At 37.4% G+C, this 17,524-nt stretch overlaps 1 protein-coding gene across 1 annotated transcript in view; it reads right to left on the bottom strand.

Moving 5' to 3' along the window:
- Window positions 1-17,524, bottom strand: part of EYS (EGF-like photoreceptor maintenance factor) — a 331,694-nt gene that overhangs the window by 48,261 nt on the left and 265,909 nt on the right. Inside the window, exon 11 of the mRNA XM_085056747.1 lies at window positions 9,643-9,815. Coding sequence (XP_084912873.1) covers window positions 9,643-9,815 — 173 coding nt within the window. The remainder of the gene's footprint in view (window positions 1-9,642; window positions 9,816-17,524) is intronic.

The raw sequence follows: 17,524 nt of genomic DNA, 5'->3' as shown, positions 1-17,524 counted from the left end.
ATTCCTGACAAGTTATTCCCAACAGAAAATAACCCTTTATCCCCAGGATGAAATATGCCATTGTCTCAGCTGTTTCCTTGGAGCTTTCTGACTGGGGAATTATTTTCTTGCCTTTCTACTTGCTCCTTTCAGCATTGCCTGTAAAGGCGGATTAAGGATTGATAAAGGGCCTCCAACCCAAGAAAGCCATGGAGCTGTTGGAACAAGCCCAGAGGAGGCCACTGAGTTGAGCACAGGGCTGTAACACCTCTCCTATGAAGACATGGGAGAGTCTGAGGGAGATGGGGCTGTTCAGCCTGGAGAAGAAAAGGCTCTGGGGACACCTTGTAGCAGCCTTCCAGTGACTAAAGAGGGCTGACAAGAAAGCTGGAGAAGGACTTTTCATAAAGTCCTGTAGGGATAGGACAAGGGGGAATGGCCTTAAGCTGAAGGAGGGTAGTTCAGATTTGACGTGGGGAAGAAATACTTTACTGTGAAGGTGATGAGGCCCTGCAACAGGTTGACCAGAGAGGCTGTGCACTGCTCATCCCTGGAAGTGTTTGAAACCAGGCTGGATGGGGCTCTGAGCAACCTGGTCTAGTGGAAGGTTCCCTGCCTATGGCAGGAGGTTGGAATGACATGACCTTTAAAGTGCCTTCTAAGCCAAACCATTCTATTATTCAATGATTCTATATCTGTGACATAGATGTCTACATAGCAACTGACCACCTAATGTTGCACTTTATGTGAGTAGAAAAATCAAGCACATTTAGGATGCAGTGTCTTTAATATAAAATACCATCCTTATACAGAACAGGTGAACAGTATTCTAAAATGCTTATTTCACCCCACCAAGTAAGAAGGTAGCATTAGGTTGTAAGTCAGAGTAAAGTATTTCAGACTTCTAAAGATAGGTGGGTTGAAGTCTAACTCCTCTGTACCCTGCAACCCCATCTCATTCTGCATGTTCTTTTTCTCTGGTCTTCATTGCCATTAAAGCTAAATGGCTGTGAAATTCTGAATATATTCTCTGTGAAATCAAGGAAACACTCTTTTTTTTTTTTTCTGATTTTAAAGAATAATAACCATAGGACACTTGAAAACTAAATAATTTGCACAAAATTGCACACAGTCTGGAGTGTATGGAACAGTGTATAGATCTCTAAACTCCAGGTCAGAACACAGTCACAAAACATTCTTTGCTCCTGAGTGAGTATCTGAGCACAGCCATTCTCAAAGCATTTGACAAGAAGCAATTTTCCTGAGTAATGTCCATCTTTCACTACTTGAGCATCCCCTCTCACCTCTTTATGGTCTTTTCATCCAGTTTTAACCGTGCATTTTGTTGAGGCCATGACGTACATTCCATAATATATTCAGCTTTGCAGGGGCTTAAGACATCTCTGCCTTGCTTAGGTTCCATAGGTGGTAATGGTCACCACTAGCCAATAGGTTTTGGGATCAAGACCTTATCCAAGGATAGCAACACAGTTACAGAAGTCAGTGGTATAATTACCCAACTAAAATTAGCACTAAATCCAGTATATCACTAATAGTGGGCTAAAGTTAATATCTGGGCAAACAAAGACTTATGTAATGGTAGTTTATCAGGAAGCCAGCAGGAAGCAGGGCATGTTCCTCCAGAGGAGCAACTCACATTTAGGAATTTTCAGATTTAGGAAATTTCAAATTCTCTGGTTGGACTGTCCTCATGTATTGCTGACTTGCAGAAGCACTACCTGCACTTGTTAACCAGCTGCCTTATCCCAGCCCTGCTCCCCTCCATGCTGCTCCTTACCCCAGTGCATGCTCAGGGTTTGCATCAAACTGAACAGGTTCATGAGCACTGTATGGAGCTATACCTCCATCAGGCAAATGGTCCTGAAGGGGAGAAATACTTTTTGAGGCAATAGGAGTCCCACGGTCACTTTTTATGGAAACCATTACACTATTTGGGTTTACTTCTTCAGTTTTCTCCACTGCGCTAAAGAAGTTCCTCACACCTAGTAGAAGTCAGATGCAGTATCTAATTAACCACCCTGTCCTTAGCAGGTAGGCTCATACAGTAAGTGTTTGCAGTCTTCCCTATGCTGGCCTCTGGAGAGTAAAATGTATTTAGAAATTTTAATTACTACTGAGTCAAAAGCTTGTATTTCTGGCTAACTCAATCTATCTAGCTTAACAGCTATTCCATATTTTATCTGTCTCTGCACTGCCACTTATAGATTTTATACCAGATTTTTAATAATTTTTCTTCTCCATGCTAATTATTATTTATCAAACATCTTTATCCAATCCCATAAAAAGGTGAAAGGTCATCAGTAAATGTGCATCAGTGTAAAACATTCAGTCTTTGAGATTCCTTTCGTGCAATGGCCTTCATTAGTTTGATTTTAATGCAGACTAGTTTGCCATACTCTTACATATTTTTATCGTAGAAACTGAAAAAAAACCAAAATAATAATCTTTCATAAAAAATACACTGATTGGCAAAATTGTGTGAAGCAAAACAGCTCCACCTTTTCTTTTTATTCTTTATCTTTTGATTATAAAGCTATGGAGCTAAGACTGCAGAAAATTGTATAATCTTTCCCTTGAAACACATTCTTTCTACATGTTATTTGTAAAATATTTGGGGCTGGTTGAAATAGTAGAGGCCCAGTAAACCTCATTGGGTTATTTTTCTTTTCCTGTCTGGATATCACCCAACTGATTTCTACTCTTGGCCTTGCAGTGCACAGTCTGAAATGGTAAAGATCTATCTGATTATGAGCCTTGCAAAAACACACTCCAAATTAACACTGTGCCTAAAATATGCATTTCTCTGACAGGGTACTGAAGTATTTTATCAACTTTTTGTCCTTGATCTTGTCCTGTGTCTCTCTGTCGTTCTGTCATTCATCATTGTGCTTTTCTGCATTCCCAGTATTGAAAAAGTAATAATGCATGAAGTGTCCCATTGACTCACAAACAAATAATGACAAATCATCCCATTATAAAAATGTACCAATATGGTTGACTACTTACTTCCCTAAAATTGTACATCTTATCAGAGATGAACACAAAAAATGGAAGGTAAAATAATCAACTATCATTTGAAAAAAATCTTAACGAAGAGAAGATAATTAAGTGATGCAAAAAAAAGAGAATAATGGTTTCATTATCTTTGAATTTCCTGTTATGAGTTAAAATTAATGTTCCCTCAGCATTCACTGCCAATGCGTCTTGGCACACAGCTTTACAATACATTGCAAAAACCAAGAGAGATTAAAGGGATAGAAAGAGATGAATACTTCAGTCTGGAGAGCTGCAGTCAGATTATACACTTCTTTCACATTAACACTGACTAACAGTGAACAGTTACCAGCTCAGTATCTGGCTCCACGATCAGCAGCCATATACAGTGTGGGATGAGTAGTATTCAGTTCTCCTAAAGACCTGCTCATATTTCACAGAATCACAGAATGACAGAATCATTAAGATTTTAAGAGACCTTCACAATCATCCAGTCCAGCCAAAAACCTGGCACCACCACAATCACCATATCCCCAAGAGTCACATCCAGACACCTCTCAAACCCTTCCAGAGATGGTGACTCTACCACCTTCCTGGGCAGTGTATTCCAATGCCTAACCACTCTTTCATTGATTTTTTTTTTTTTTTGTAATATCTAATCTGAATCTCCCATGGTGCAACTTATGGCCATTTCCTCTCATCCTGCCCCTTGAGACATGGCAGACAAGGCTGACCCCCAGCTCACTACAGCCTCCTTTCAGGTTGTTGTACAGAGCTATGAGGTTCCCCCTCAGTCTTCTCTTCTCCAGACTAAATAACCACAGTTCCCTCAGCTGCTCCTCATAGGACTTGTTTTCTAGGCCCTTCACCAGCTCTGCTGCCCTTCTCTGGACATGCTCCAGCTCCTCAATGTTTTGGTTTTTTTTGTTGAGAGGCCCAGAACTGAATGCAGCACTCAAGGTTTGGTAGCCTCACCAGTGCTGGGTACAGGGGGACAATCACTGCCCTGGTCCTGCTGGCCACACTATTGCTGACCCAAAGCCAGGATGCCATTGGCCGTCTTGGCCACCTGGGCACACCTGGCTCATGTTCAGCTGCTGTTGACCATCAGCCCTAAATTCCTTTCATTTGAGCAGCTCTTAAGCCAACCTTACCTAAGTGATACCCAAAGACAAATTATCTGCAGGTGGGTATCTTCTCTCCATTGTGGACCTCCATGGGCTGGAGAGGGACAGCTGCCTTGCCATGGTCTTATCCATGGGCTGCTGGGTAGCCTTGCCATGCAAACCCACTTTTCTCACCAGAAACACTGGGAAGTTCAAGGAGGAAAAGGTAAGGGGTGCTGGGGCTGCAGGGTGGTGCAGTGCCAGCTGAGGGTTTAAGGTGGTAGCAAAATACTCTTGACGTCTTGAAGACTGTTATATGAGGAGTTAGGGATCCTCATAATGGGTCATTCAGGTGTACACCTTCCCCTCCCCACCTCCAGGATTTATGGATTCCTTTTATTTGTCCTGTGGCATGGAGTCATCAGAGTTATATTTTGAGTGGGAACTGAAATTTGAAATAATAAAAGTGAATTCACTACTCAGGGATGAAACTGATTCTGAAAAACTGCCACTACAGCAGTGACATTAATAGTGTGTGAGTGTGCCTATGTGTGATTTTTACAATTTTTATGACATTCCTCACATTGGAGAGGTGGGGGAAATTAGGGCCCAGTGAAAACCAAATGACCCAGAAAATAAATTCTCTTAAACAGTAAGAAGAGCAGCCTGGATCAGCATTCCCCAAGGTCTTTTATCACTGATCAGGAACCTTGCAATGCAGATTTTTTAGCTGGGGAAATTCCCTTTGGGCATCTGCTGTCACAGAACTGCATAATTCAGTCTGCAGACCCAAACAACTCTGAAGGTGACATTGTGTGCCAAACATAGCTGCACAGAAACAATTTGCTTGCAGGCTGATTTTCACTCTACAGAGCTTGAAGCAAGTGACTATTCCCACTTCAACACTTTGAAATGAATTTGATACATGGGGGAATACATCCTACAGAAAACCTGCTGGAATCCTTCAGACTGTGGAGCATTACTATAAGTGTTGCTCAGAAATGTAACAAGGAAGAACCTTACAGATTGCTGTGAATGTGTGCTGTGAATGACCCTTTTCAGGGTGTGCTTGCTAAATAGAGCGTCACAGTTAGGACTCTGCTTCATGTTGTCACATATGTGTACATATGTGAAACCAAACCACTGAAGTTTGGTCTAAAACACTGCAAATGACACAATTACTCATCTTAGCAATGCACATGCCTTTGAAATCCTTCTCCCTTTAAATTTGCATTTGTGCTTACAAAGTGCTTGCTCTTGATTCTCAGCTTAACAAAAGGCCTTATGTTATGAGTAACAGCTTCCCTGAAGAGCCCAGTTTCTTGTGCAACATGTAATTACCAACAACATGGAGAGTTTAGAAGTCCAGGTGTTCATTTCCAGTCCTGGTGCATGAACCATTTCTGCTTTACTTGCATTTAGGAGACCATTACAGCTCTGCACTGATAATGATGCACTGATATTTACTGTCTAAAATTTCTGCATCTTATATATCAAAATTTCTTACACTCAGATATTTCAAACATTCTGATCTTATATTTTACAGACTGTATCAGTTTCCTGTACAAACCAGGAAATGCCTCCATTCTGTGCTTAGATAGAAGTGTTAACAAAAACAGGAAAAAAAAAGAAATAAAGGCTGATTACAGAGATGGTAGCAATTCAACAACTCTAATCAACTCGTGATACTAAACACTGGAGGAGATTTATAGTCTACAAAAACCAAAATGCAAGCAACTTTTTACTAATTTAAATGTGAAAGGAAATTTATCAGACTAAAGGCTTGAATGCTGGCTGCTTTCACACAAATCTACTGAAAAGCCAGAGCTCAATAACTGGATTCAGTTTAAATTATATTGATCCCTTTATCTGCAGCTTAGAAAAACAAAGTCACTTGGGGGAATTAATCAATTTACCCATGTAGACATAGTCTCTTTTCCACAGTGTTGTATATTGATGGTGTTCTCCTTTCCTCCCCTCCACCCCTCCAGCTAAGCTGGAAATCATGGAATCATTTAAATCTGCAAATCAGCAGACAAGTCCCAGTGCTGTCCCAGGAGCCACCAGCCCATCACAGGTCCATCTCCATAATCCCAGAGGAGCACAGGGCACAGCAACAGACAGAAACCCAAATTAAGGATTCAGAGGAAGGAACACTTTGTCCAGACCCTTCCCAGGACTGTCCCAGGTTACCTTCAGCCCTAGTGCCAAGGTGTGAGACATCCCAGGATGAGTCAACACCGGATCACCTTTTGGACAGAGGGTATGGGACACATTATGGGATGTAGGTGAAGAGCATTTTTGAACAGCACAGGACTTACAGATATCTAAAGGAAGAAATTAGGTGATGTGGGGAGGAACAAGTGTGGAAAATAAAGAGATACAGAGACAAAAAGGGCCAGTCACATGCAATTAGTTGGCTGGTCAGAATGCTTGTCTGGCCATGTCTTCCACCTGACCAATTCAGCCTGTCTTCCCTTCTTTTTTATTATTATCATCCCCATCCCCTTGGCCCATTATGCCTTAGCTATGTAGGTTCTTGAGAGATATTTCAATGTATAATTGTCAATTTCAAGTCAAAATAATGTAGTCATCTAGTGATAAAAGCAAGGGAAATGTGTAGTGAGAGACAATGCATCTTACTTTGTATATTTGGAAAAATGGACATGCTTTTAGGAAGCTTTTATTGATGTCTGAAACAAGCATAACATAACTCAGATAAATTCGGAGGCATTGTTACCAGCCTGCTGAGACTGCACTGTGCTTCATCTGATCCAGAAACGTAAGAAAAGTCCTTAAGTCCTTGTTAGTCCCAGACCTTGTCTATTTTTCCATATTTATATAGGTTTGTCTATCAGAAGTTGCTCTGTCCTTACATTTTTGCTTCATTTGTTATATTTATAATAGTTCTAAAATTTTCTTCACTTTTTGAATATTATGCATTTCCCATAAAATGATGTATTTTTAACTTGTCATGTCAAGAAATTTACTTTTATTTCATTTTTTCCTATTTTTCTTTTGTTTGTTTTCATTTAATACTGACAATGGTTTAACTATAACTTTTCTTTGCACACTTCTAGAGATTGCTGTTGTTCTTAGTATGGCTTCCAACTCTTAACAGATGGCAACTGGAGCTGTGATATGTGGAAGGTCTGTATCTGTGGGCTCATTGATGGGTCTATCCACATCTTTATTTATCCTTACTTTGTCTTTTGTAAATAATCTGTATTGGTAGGAGCAGCCAAGCTGGTATGAAATTGCAATTCTATTTGGTACATTAGTTATATTCATTTTCTCAAATAATCAGTGTGACATCTTGCTTGTTTCTTGTTGATGAAGACCAAATATTATTTGATAAACATTTTGATAAATTTTTGTTCAGTGTTTCAGACACAAAATAACATGCATTAGGTTATAATCTGAACAGTAGAGACAAGATGATTGTGTATCTGAAACAGAAGATGACTCATTTAAAATGTGTGCTTCTATGCCTTAATTTTCATGGACCATTTCTTTCTATTAAATTTTTTATTTGGGACACACATTTTGTCATAGCAAACAATTAAGTTCACCTTCTGCTTATAAAATAACTTAAATTGTTCTACCATTTTAATTAGGCAATCTATCATTATCTTCAAATACCTCTTCAAAATGTGGCTTTGATGCTGCTAGGGCTATCCATAAGGGTGTATCCAGCCTTCACTGTCTTGTGGCTCTATTTCTCCCTTCTTTGTTTTAGAAAATGTGAGAAAGGGACCTCTTGCATATAATTTTAAGACTTCTGTCTGTGCTCAGTTTGTTTCTCTTCCTTCTAAACTTTTAAAACACAGTTCAATAAAAATAATTTTTCATATTTCAGTAATAGTTTCTTATGCACAGGCTTATTACCTTAGATTTATACTCTGTCTACAAAGCTGAGTGTTCTTTCCCATTTTGCTTGCTTATAGTGATGATCCAGACAGTTTTCCCTTTCCACTCATTAAAATGAATTCTTTCCGTGCTTTAAAAGACTCCAGTTTTGTAGTCTAATCAAACTAATGAATTTCTGTACTTTTTCTCAATTTAGGCTCTCCATTTTTATGTAGTCTCTCAATTTAGCCACAGTTAAATACAAAGAGTTGCAGAAGAGCCTCATTAAACAGCTACAGGGAAAAAGCATTAGATGATATTCAGTGTTGACAGATGCAAATTGGGGTAGATTACAGAAACAGTCCTAGCTTTAAATACAGAATGGTGGGCTCTGAACTCACCATCAGCATTCAAAGGAAGAGGTGTTAGGAGTTTTAATAAGCATTTTCACGAAAACATCAGTGTACTCATAAAAGAAAATAGAATGGAAGAACTGGTTTAGAAAAGGGCAGAGAGTAAAACAGAAAAATGTCAAACACCACTGTCAAACACCAGGGTGGCATTATCACACCTTGAATATAGCACCTTGAATCAACTCTGGAGCCTCATTTTAAAGAGGATGCAGTGGAACTGAGAAAGAACAAAGAAATGCAGCCTCAATGACTAGAGATACAGCAAATGAAGTCCCAATGTATTGTGCTGCTGCAAGCTACGAAAGGTTACCAGGAAAGTTTCATGCATGTTTCATACACTCGCCTCTTCTATTTGCTATCAAGTATCATGGTTAGACAGAAGTATAGATAAAACATAAGTGTTCATCTACCAAAAATTTTGGAAATAAAAATTTTAAGTAAGACTTAAATATGTATATGATATGACAAAACCAACCTGATCATTGCTTAATATTTATTTGAAAGGCACTTCATGTGCACTGCTAAGTAAACTCACAACCAGTGATTATTTTCTATGTGTAGGTTTTTCAATCATTACTTTTGCTCCATTCACTATTAGGGGAAAAGAACACCTTGGATGTTCACACACAGGAATTTCTGACTTAGAACAATCATTATAATCAATGCTCAACAAATAAAAGCCCTTCATTTGATAATGTTAGTAAAAATTACCTATTTACTTTGCTTTATTATTTTTCCTTCATCCTGTCTCCTTTTTTATAGCAAAACACTTGGTAAATTTAATTTTGTCCCTCTTTTTGACCTGAAAAATTAGTCTAATTGTGGTACCTGGTGGTATTTTTACAATCCAGAAAGTATTCTTTATACACTGCTTTTATATGCAAAATGTACAAACAATGCTTCCCTGAGCAGAGGAAAAATCAAACTAGAGGAGAAATCAATTTCTCCAAAGGAGCTTTCAGTTGAATCTCTCAGCTTTCCTCCAGGTGATTTACTAAAACATCAGATGCTACCTGTTTTTTTCTACCTTCTCTGAGTAAACTCTCAGTTTGTTTGATCCTTCTGTCTCCCTTTCTCTGGCTGGAACTTTTATGAAAGAGCACATGGAAAGGGTGATCAGCTCAGCCATTCTTTGCCTGTGACTGGATTTTGGGCTGGTTTTAGGTGGGGAGGTAGTGCCTCCCAGTGTTTTTTACCTTCAAAGAATTTAACTTGTTTCTTACCACAGCTTCTATGAATGATAGAAGCTATGACCAATGCATGAAGAAAATTGCTCTTACCATCACTGCAGAGGATTCCAGACCTTCCATATGGACACAAGCAAACAACATCTCGCCTGGACTTTGGAAAACATGTAGCACCATTTCCACATGGATTTTCATCACAAGTCGCAAACTGGCAGAGTTTTCCAGTGTAGAGTTTAGGACATTCACAATACCAATCTTCTTCATCACTGACAAATTTAAATTAAAACAAAAAAAAAAAAAAGTGTAAGTACCTAAATGCACTCAAAACAAACAGAATAGGTTTTACACTTACAGAAAATCTGTGGCATCTGACTTATGGTTGCAATAGATCTCCTTGTTTTCACTAGTGTGCCTGGCATTAGACTTGCCAGAATGCCTTATTGGTGACTTGAGTGGACAGTTTCTTTTGGGTTTAATTTGATATTTTAATTTATCTTTCTTTTCATGGTGAGATATGTGATTTTTGTTTGTGCTGCTGCTTTCATTGTGTAGTCAAAGTGGCTGCCACAGGAGAACAGGTCTTCTATTATGTCTGAAAAAATGAAATTTACTAGTTTATTTTGCAAACGGAAGCATCGTTTGTATATTCAGGTAGTATATACAGCTTGTATGTATAGAGAGGATGTGAAAACCCCTGAAATATGAACACTTGCACTAGTGATTATATTGGAATTGAAACAGAATAGAGAGGTAATATCTCTGCTATCACAAAACTTATGTTCTCAGTCACAGAAAAAATATTGGAACAGGCAAGGATAAAAATAAGTTGTAATCAATCTTGAGGGGTGACAAAACCAATGTATAGAACTGTGCATATTCTGGTCATACCAATAATTTTGTTTTATAGTATTCAAAGATAGTATAATGACAGGTATGGTAGGAAAACCAAGACCAGACTGGAAAACAAAAGAGTGCAAGACATTCTCATCTATCACTTATTATAAATATAATTTCACAAAAGGTCTTACTTGATTTTCCCCTTATATTATAGCCAGAATTAGATGACAGCTAGATAGGTCAGTTCATGTGATTGCTCAGTATTCATGTACATCCTCAGTATTGAACAGAAGCATGTCTGCCTCATACTCGATAAGGTCACATGTGCCCGTGGGTATGAATGCAGAAGACATGGTGTGTGCTGTATCAAATCACAGTCGTCATGGGTTTCTAATAATAGCATAATCATTAGGATGAGCACTGATAAAATGTCAAATACACACGATTTCTAAAAATCTGTTATCTGCTTATAATATCCATGCAATCAGGTTAAAGAAAGCAATCTGGAGCTGAAAAACCTCATGTATTTTTTTAAAAGAGTGAAATAAGTAAGTCTTGTGACAGTCCTTGTGCATAGCAGCTGATTAGTGTGTTCCTAAACTGACCACCTGCAGAGCTGGGGAGTGAGGATCTCAGCTTGAGAGTCTACCAGAATGAATCTCATGAATAATGCCTCCAGACACCTTTGCAAAAGAAAATTGCTATCAGCTGCAATAATAAACTTCTGTGTGTAGACTATTCTATTTATAGATCTGCTGCAGACACCAGGAGAGGAATGTAAATGAGATACTAGATGACTTTCATTTGTGCAGCATTGAGAATCCTGCTTTCAGTGGTTTTAATATCAATATTACACAGTTCAGCTAATTAAAAAAGCATTTCTAAACCGAATTTTTCCTGGAAATCTACAATTGTTGATGATGATCTCTAGTTATCAAATGTGTTCCAGTTTGTTTATAGAATAAAAGACAGTCACTGCTGCTGATTGCCATGAGACACAGAGTTTAGTCTTCACCTTTAAAGAAACAAATTTCATACATTCTTTTACTGAGCTGTATATGCCAACATTGGCTATTCCTTTTTATAGTCTTACTTGTGCTATTGTGAAGAAGATTAAAAATATCAGATTTCATATCAAATTCTGAGGATTTTATGGTTAACGAAATGAGCAATATTATGACATTTCATTATTGGTGCTGTAACGTCCTAATAACAAAGGAGTGATTCCTGATAGGGCAAAGAAAATAGGTTTAAAAAATTCTACAAAATTATATAAACCTTGAAAATATAACTGCTAACCACAGAGAAAAAAAAATTAACACAGCCATTTCACAAGAATTGGTATACGAAGTCCCAGATGACTTCTTCTCTTTCAAAGCTCATTGTCACTGTGCTTGGTTAAGAAAAGGACATGATCTCCCATATTCTACTGAATTAATCTCAGATGCAAGAAACACATAATGCTTGAATGACCAGGAACTTCTCCCAAGTAGACATCACAATTTCATGACAACCTACTACCCTTTATAAATGCAAGAAGCAAATGAAGGAGGGCAGAAAATCACAACAGCAATACCTTTTGCCTATGTTGTACACCTGTGAATGACTGCAGGAAAAAGTTATTGGATAATTATATACATGAGCTGAAGAAAAAGAAAAACAAGGAAGATACCAGTATTTTGATAAAATAAGAAAATAACTTGTAGTGTTTTGCTGAAATGTGTTATATGACTACATACTATATATTATAAACACAATAATATAACATAATATATAAACACTATATTATATTATAGTGTTTGTATTCAGATCCAGAGCATGATTTTGAAGAAAACTTCCTGGCTGTCCCCAGCTGAAACACCTTATTCCACATTGTGTCTCTGGAGTACATGAAATGAATTTCTTTCAGATGAACCTGCACCAGAAGATTGTCTCACACCTCAGGTTCTTCAACTGTATGGACTTGGCATTCAGACCCAGACCAGGTCTAGTGTGAGCCAAAGATTCTTGAAACATGAATAATGGGGATGTTGGGTCCTCAGCACTAATTGATTTGACCTGTAAATCTATGCCTATTGAACTACACTACTTACTAATCTGGATGCAGGTTTATAGGCCATCAAAAGAAAATCATGCAGCCATGGCATATGTTGCATATAAAAAAAACCTCCAGATTTTACACTAGAGCACTGACAAACTCCAAGAGTAAATAGAGAAAAAACCCTGTAACTATCCAGAATCATATCAAGGAAGAAAGACACAAAGAGTGAGAGAAAATGGAACAAAAGACAGAAATAGTGTAGAAAAGGAATGGAAGAGCCAAAAAGATTTCTAGAGCACCATCACCTCATATCTCCAGGCTTAAGATACAGGAAAAAAGTGTAGGGAAAACGAGCTATTCTCTGACATTCTTATAATCCTCTGAAATGGTAAGGGACATACTTTCCATTGCCATTTCCCATGTTAAAATATTTCCTTGATTTCAGGTTTAGATATTAGATTGGAAAGAAAATCACCGAGAAATATTTGCATGATATGACATGGTATTGGCAATTCGGTAATACAATTTCTCTCCTTGAATCGATGATACATCAGTGACCTAACTTAATGAAATCAAAGTTTTGTGTGAGATTGACAGCTTTGAGACAGCAACACACGTTATGGTAACTTATTTACTTTAAATATTGCTCAATACAGAGGAGACTGGATTGGAATACATTAGTAATCCAGTCACAGCTGTATTTAACCAACTTTTAAAACCCTGGTTTTGACTTTTAAACCAATTGTGTTTTTAAAAGAAAAGACTATAATCACTCTTTCCAGTGTGTCACAGACATAATCTGTACTGTAGTGACACAGTGTTGTGTTTGCCCAAAGCAGAGTATAATTTTCTAGATTCCTGTGCTTTTCCCATCTCAAAATGGGAGTACAATGAAAGCACTATACATGCCCTTTGTGTAGTTTTATGTAAGAGGACTTCCTTGAAAGGAAGCACGCTCAACATCCTTTTTATCATGGTCCCTTCCAACACAAAGAATTCTATGATTCCATGGTAGTACTATGTGTCACAATGGGTTCAATATTTAATGACATAGGTTATTTTAGTGCTCTCATTATATTATCTGTAATGAAGCTATGAAGGTTGGAGGGAACAGCTCCTTCAGTCAATAAATAAAGATGAAATTTAGTTTGTTTTCAAGTTGTTACTTTTATTTTTTCCTACCACTTTTTTGTTTTAAATTACTGGAAAATGAAAGGACCATCATACTTTATCAGGTGAAGTTTGAATTAAGCTTCATGCAAAGATTTATTAAATTGCTTTTCAGAAAACACCAGCATAATGTAAAGGCAATTACAGTCTTTCTTTAAAAGCTTTGTGTAACAGAGAAATCCACAGAAACTCACTGTAGCCAGAAGGATAACCTTATCTCATCAATAATCTTAAAAATATCAAAGGACAATATATAAAGGTATTTTTTCCTTGTGCACAGCGGGTGTTTTTTAGTATATAATATATCTGCCAATCTTTCCTTGTATTATACAGCTCCCAAAAATCAATTCAGCTTTCATGCTGCTTTAGTACTTTTACTCAGGTTTCCTCAATTACGGTATCTTGTCTTGCTCTGAATGCTTTTGTTATCTTTACTATTTTGAATCCTTTCCCCCCCTGTTTGGAATCATTATTCTGCAAGTTCTGTCAGTTCACATCAATTTTCTTTTCCTTTCACTGAAGGCATTTTTGTATTGAGTTTGTGTGATCAGGTTTTGGTAGTGCTGGGGATCTACAGGGGTGCCTTCTGTGAGAAACTGCCAGAAGCTTCTCCCAGGTCCAATAGAGCCAATGCCAACTGGCTGTGAGATGGACCTGCCACTGGCCAAGGCCGAGTCCATCAGCAATATGTCAATTATGACCATCCCTGTCACAAGAGGATACACAATAGTAGTCTCAAGCGCTTGTAGACACATAACACTTAATGACAGATAGTTAAGGATCCCTCAGAAAAAGTACAGCAAGCAATGGCTGGTGAAAACAATCTATCTGGGCAGCAATCCATTCCCTGGCCACATCTAGGAAGAGAAATAATGATCTGCCAGGCTGGATCCATTGCAAGGGCTATAATTAAGTCTGACATTACTCCTTTCCCCAGTCTCAGTCTTATCAGTTAAATCTACATTTTGTTCTTCCTTGTGTTGTATGCAAAAAAATAGTAAATAGACGTTGACATATGTTAAAATGTATTTATAAAAATGATTTTTTTTAAAGTTGAAAGGCTGAGATTTTGATAATAAAAAATTAGCACTATATGAAGCATTTCCAGGCAAGCATATAAATGTCTTCAGCAGCATAAAGATGAAGGCAGATCTCCACATCTTACTGAAATCACATGCAGCCTAAATTCTGTTTGTCCTTCAAAAATCTATCATAATTTCTTATGACAGAAAATTTCCAATTGCTCCCAGTAGTCCCTAGGGCTCTAAACAGCCTTTGCTTCAATATCTGTGTTATTTGCAGCAGGACTCATGAGTACCATATCCAAAGCAGTGACACTGAACATTGGTCTGCAGCATATTGTTTGGTGCATTGCTTTCATTAAACTTGCATTGTATGCTATTACTAATTTCTATTAGAAATTTAAAACAATCTTCAAGCACAAAAACATTAATTACTTCAATTTTAGATTAATTTATAGGCTGCAGAGCTACATGATTTAGTAATTTCCAAGATTTCAGTCTCATTACACAGCAACTGCAGTTCTACAGTAATCATGAGGAGACAGATAACAACAAAATTGCAGGAAAAAAATCTTTAATACTTTGTAAAATAACAGCATTTACTTTAAATACATAACATAATAACTTTGAACTATAATGGCTATATTCTAAATACAGAACTGTCTACCTTAGAAAGAGAAAAAAAGTAATTTCAAATCTTGGTGGTCATTATACTTTTCTCTCTTTATCAGTTTCTTACTAATATTTTTTTTCCGTTTCTAAAAGAGGTTTTTTATTTATGTATTTATTATTTTGAACTTCCATAGAGGCAAACTATTCCATTCTGAATTCAGCTTGGAGAAAGAAGCTTCCATAACCAATTCTTCCTTGCATCATCACTAGTTCTACCAATTTGTAACTAATAATTCGTGGCTCAGCACCTCTTACATGTATATTTAGCACCTGTTACCTTTTCTGTTTTAAAAACATTCTGAATCACGAGGACTTGATCATCAGTACTTTCTTTTAAGCCTGGTCTATGTACAAGGCTGGAAGACACGAATATCTCAAAAGCTTACATAAAAGGGTAAGTTAACTTTAAACTTGCAGCGCACCATCACCTTCCCATGGTGATTTTCTCTGTTCAGACAATTAATTTCTGATACCTCCTGTTCATTCAAATGCAGAGCCTTCTTTTCAATCCTAGGTACCATCTCATGTCTTTCTAGTATCAATTCAATCTCTGAGATTTCTGTTTCTAGCTCAACCAAATGGAGATAATGTTACCATATACACATAACACAATGTAATATTTACAGACAAAAATTTGTCTATAAACATAAAATGTATTCTAAGCTATGAATGAGAACAGCAATTACTAAAGGACCTATGAAAAGCCCACAACATTGCCAGTGACAAGGTAAACCACAGCTGCTTTGAACTGACAAAACCTTTACCATTTACTTTGGATATTCCCTTTTCTAACTCTCCCACAAGCACCACAAGAGAGAAATGCTGAAGGAATGAACCTTGTGGAGGAAAACCTGAATGGAATATTTCTCTGAGGGTCCATCTTTCCACATTAAATCTTCAACCTCTTTTTCTCAGTGATTGCCAAAAGAACATTTGTATGTTGCTTGTTAATTTGTTAGTGAAAGCACAAAACTCGGTGCACAGGCATGTGCTCTGCTTTTTCTCTGAACAACTGACAGAGCCACAAGGAGGGTCCAGAGCCACAAGTGAGACAGAGCAGGTCCCCATGGATAATACTTTTCCATGGAAGGGAATGACTATGAGTCATACTTTTACAGCAGTATTTTAGCATTAGTAAGAAAGTCGTATCTCTCCACTTTGCCTGTAAATCTTGTTCATAGTTTCTAATATTTAAATTCTATTAGCTCTCTATCCATTGGCCTTGGGAACTTACTGATTCTTTAAGTTGAGAAAGGAGAAGAAAATACTCTTCCGTAAAAATCATGGCTCAAAGCAGTAGGCATTCACAGACTAGCATGTGTGTTTGCAGGGTGGCTAGTGAAAATGTAACCCTTTATTTCTTTTGTCTATGCATCACAGCAAATATGATTCTATAATAGCATATAGTAATGTATATTAAAAATGTACTTGTACCATTTAATGGTATTTAATATATTAAAAATTCACCACTGATCTATCAGTACAAATAGCACTGCAGAACACTGCCTGGACTTTTACACAGTTTTTGAAAGAGTATTTGAGCTATAACTAAAAGTTATTTGTATACAGAATATATTCCAACCTCACACGAAATTAATGACTACCTATACAGCATATCAGACTGTAGCCTCTAAAACATCAAAAACTAGGAATGTTGTAGGCTGACTTAATTTCTATTAACTTCTGTATCTAAACCTATTATGAAGCTTGAGATGATATATGAATGACACAAGCAATTGCATTTACCATATATTCTACAGATTTATTGCTTTCCAACGGTGGTAGATTAGCCAAAAGTCTTTGGGTGGCACAAACCAGATAATGTAAGTTTCCTTACCAATGACCAAGGTGATTTTTCTGCCTCAGAAGGTAATTTACACCTCTGTGCCTTTTCAACCTGCAGTTTCTTTGATTGTCCAGAGCTATACCTTTAATACAGATAAGTCCCAGATATTTAAATAAGACTCTGGGAATTTCTCCATTAGCTTTGTACAGCCTTCAGACTAGACATCATCAGTCACATGATGTGACTGAGTTGGTAAATCAGGTTTGAAGAACTCTGTTTTTCAGGAATCACCTCACATATACTTTTACACAAAGTCCAGAGTTAAATCTTATCTCAGCTCAACAGGGGTGTTTAATCACTGGCAATTTATCTAATTCCACTGTAAACCTGGAATGTGTGATGCGGAAATCCAGAGAAGAAAAAAAAAGAAAAAAAGTCTAAGCACCC

The sequence above is a fragment of the Lichenostomus cassidix genome, chromosome 3 (assembly GCF_008360975.1).
Source record: "Lichenostomus cassidix isolate B80296 chromosome 3, HeHo_3.0, whole genome shotgun sequence".
NCBI lineage: Eukaryota > Metazoa > Chordata > Aves > Passeriformes > Meliphagidae > Lichenostomus > Lichenostomus cassidix.
The sequence above is the reverse complement of the archived record's forward strand: the minus strand, read 5'-3'. Positions and strand labels throughout refer to the sequence as shown.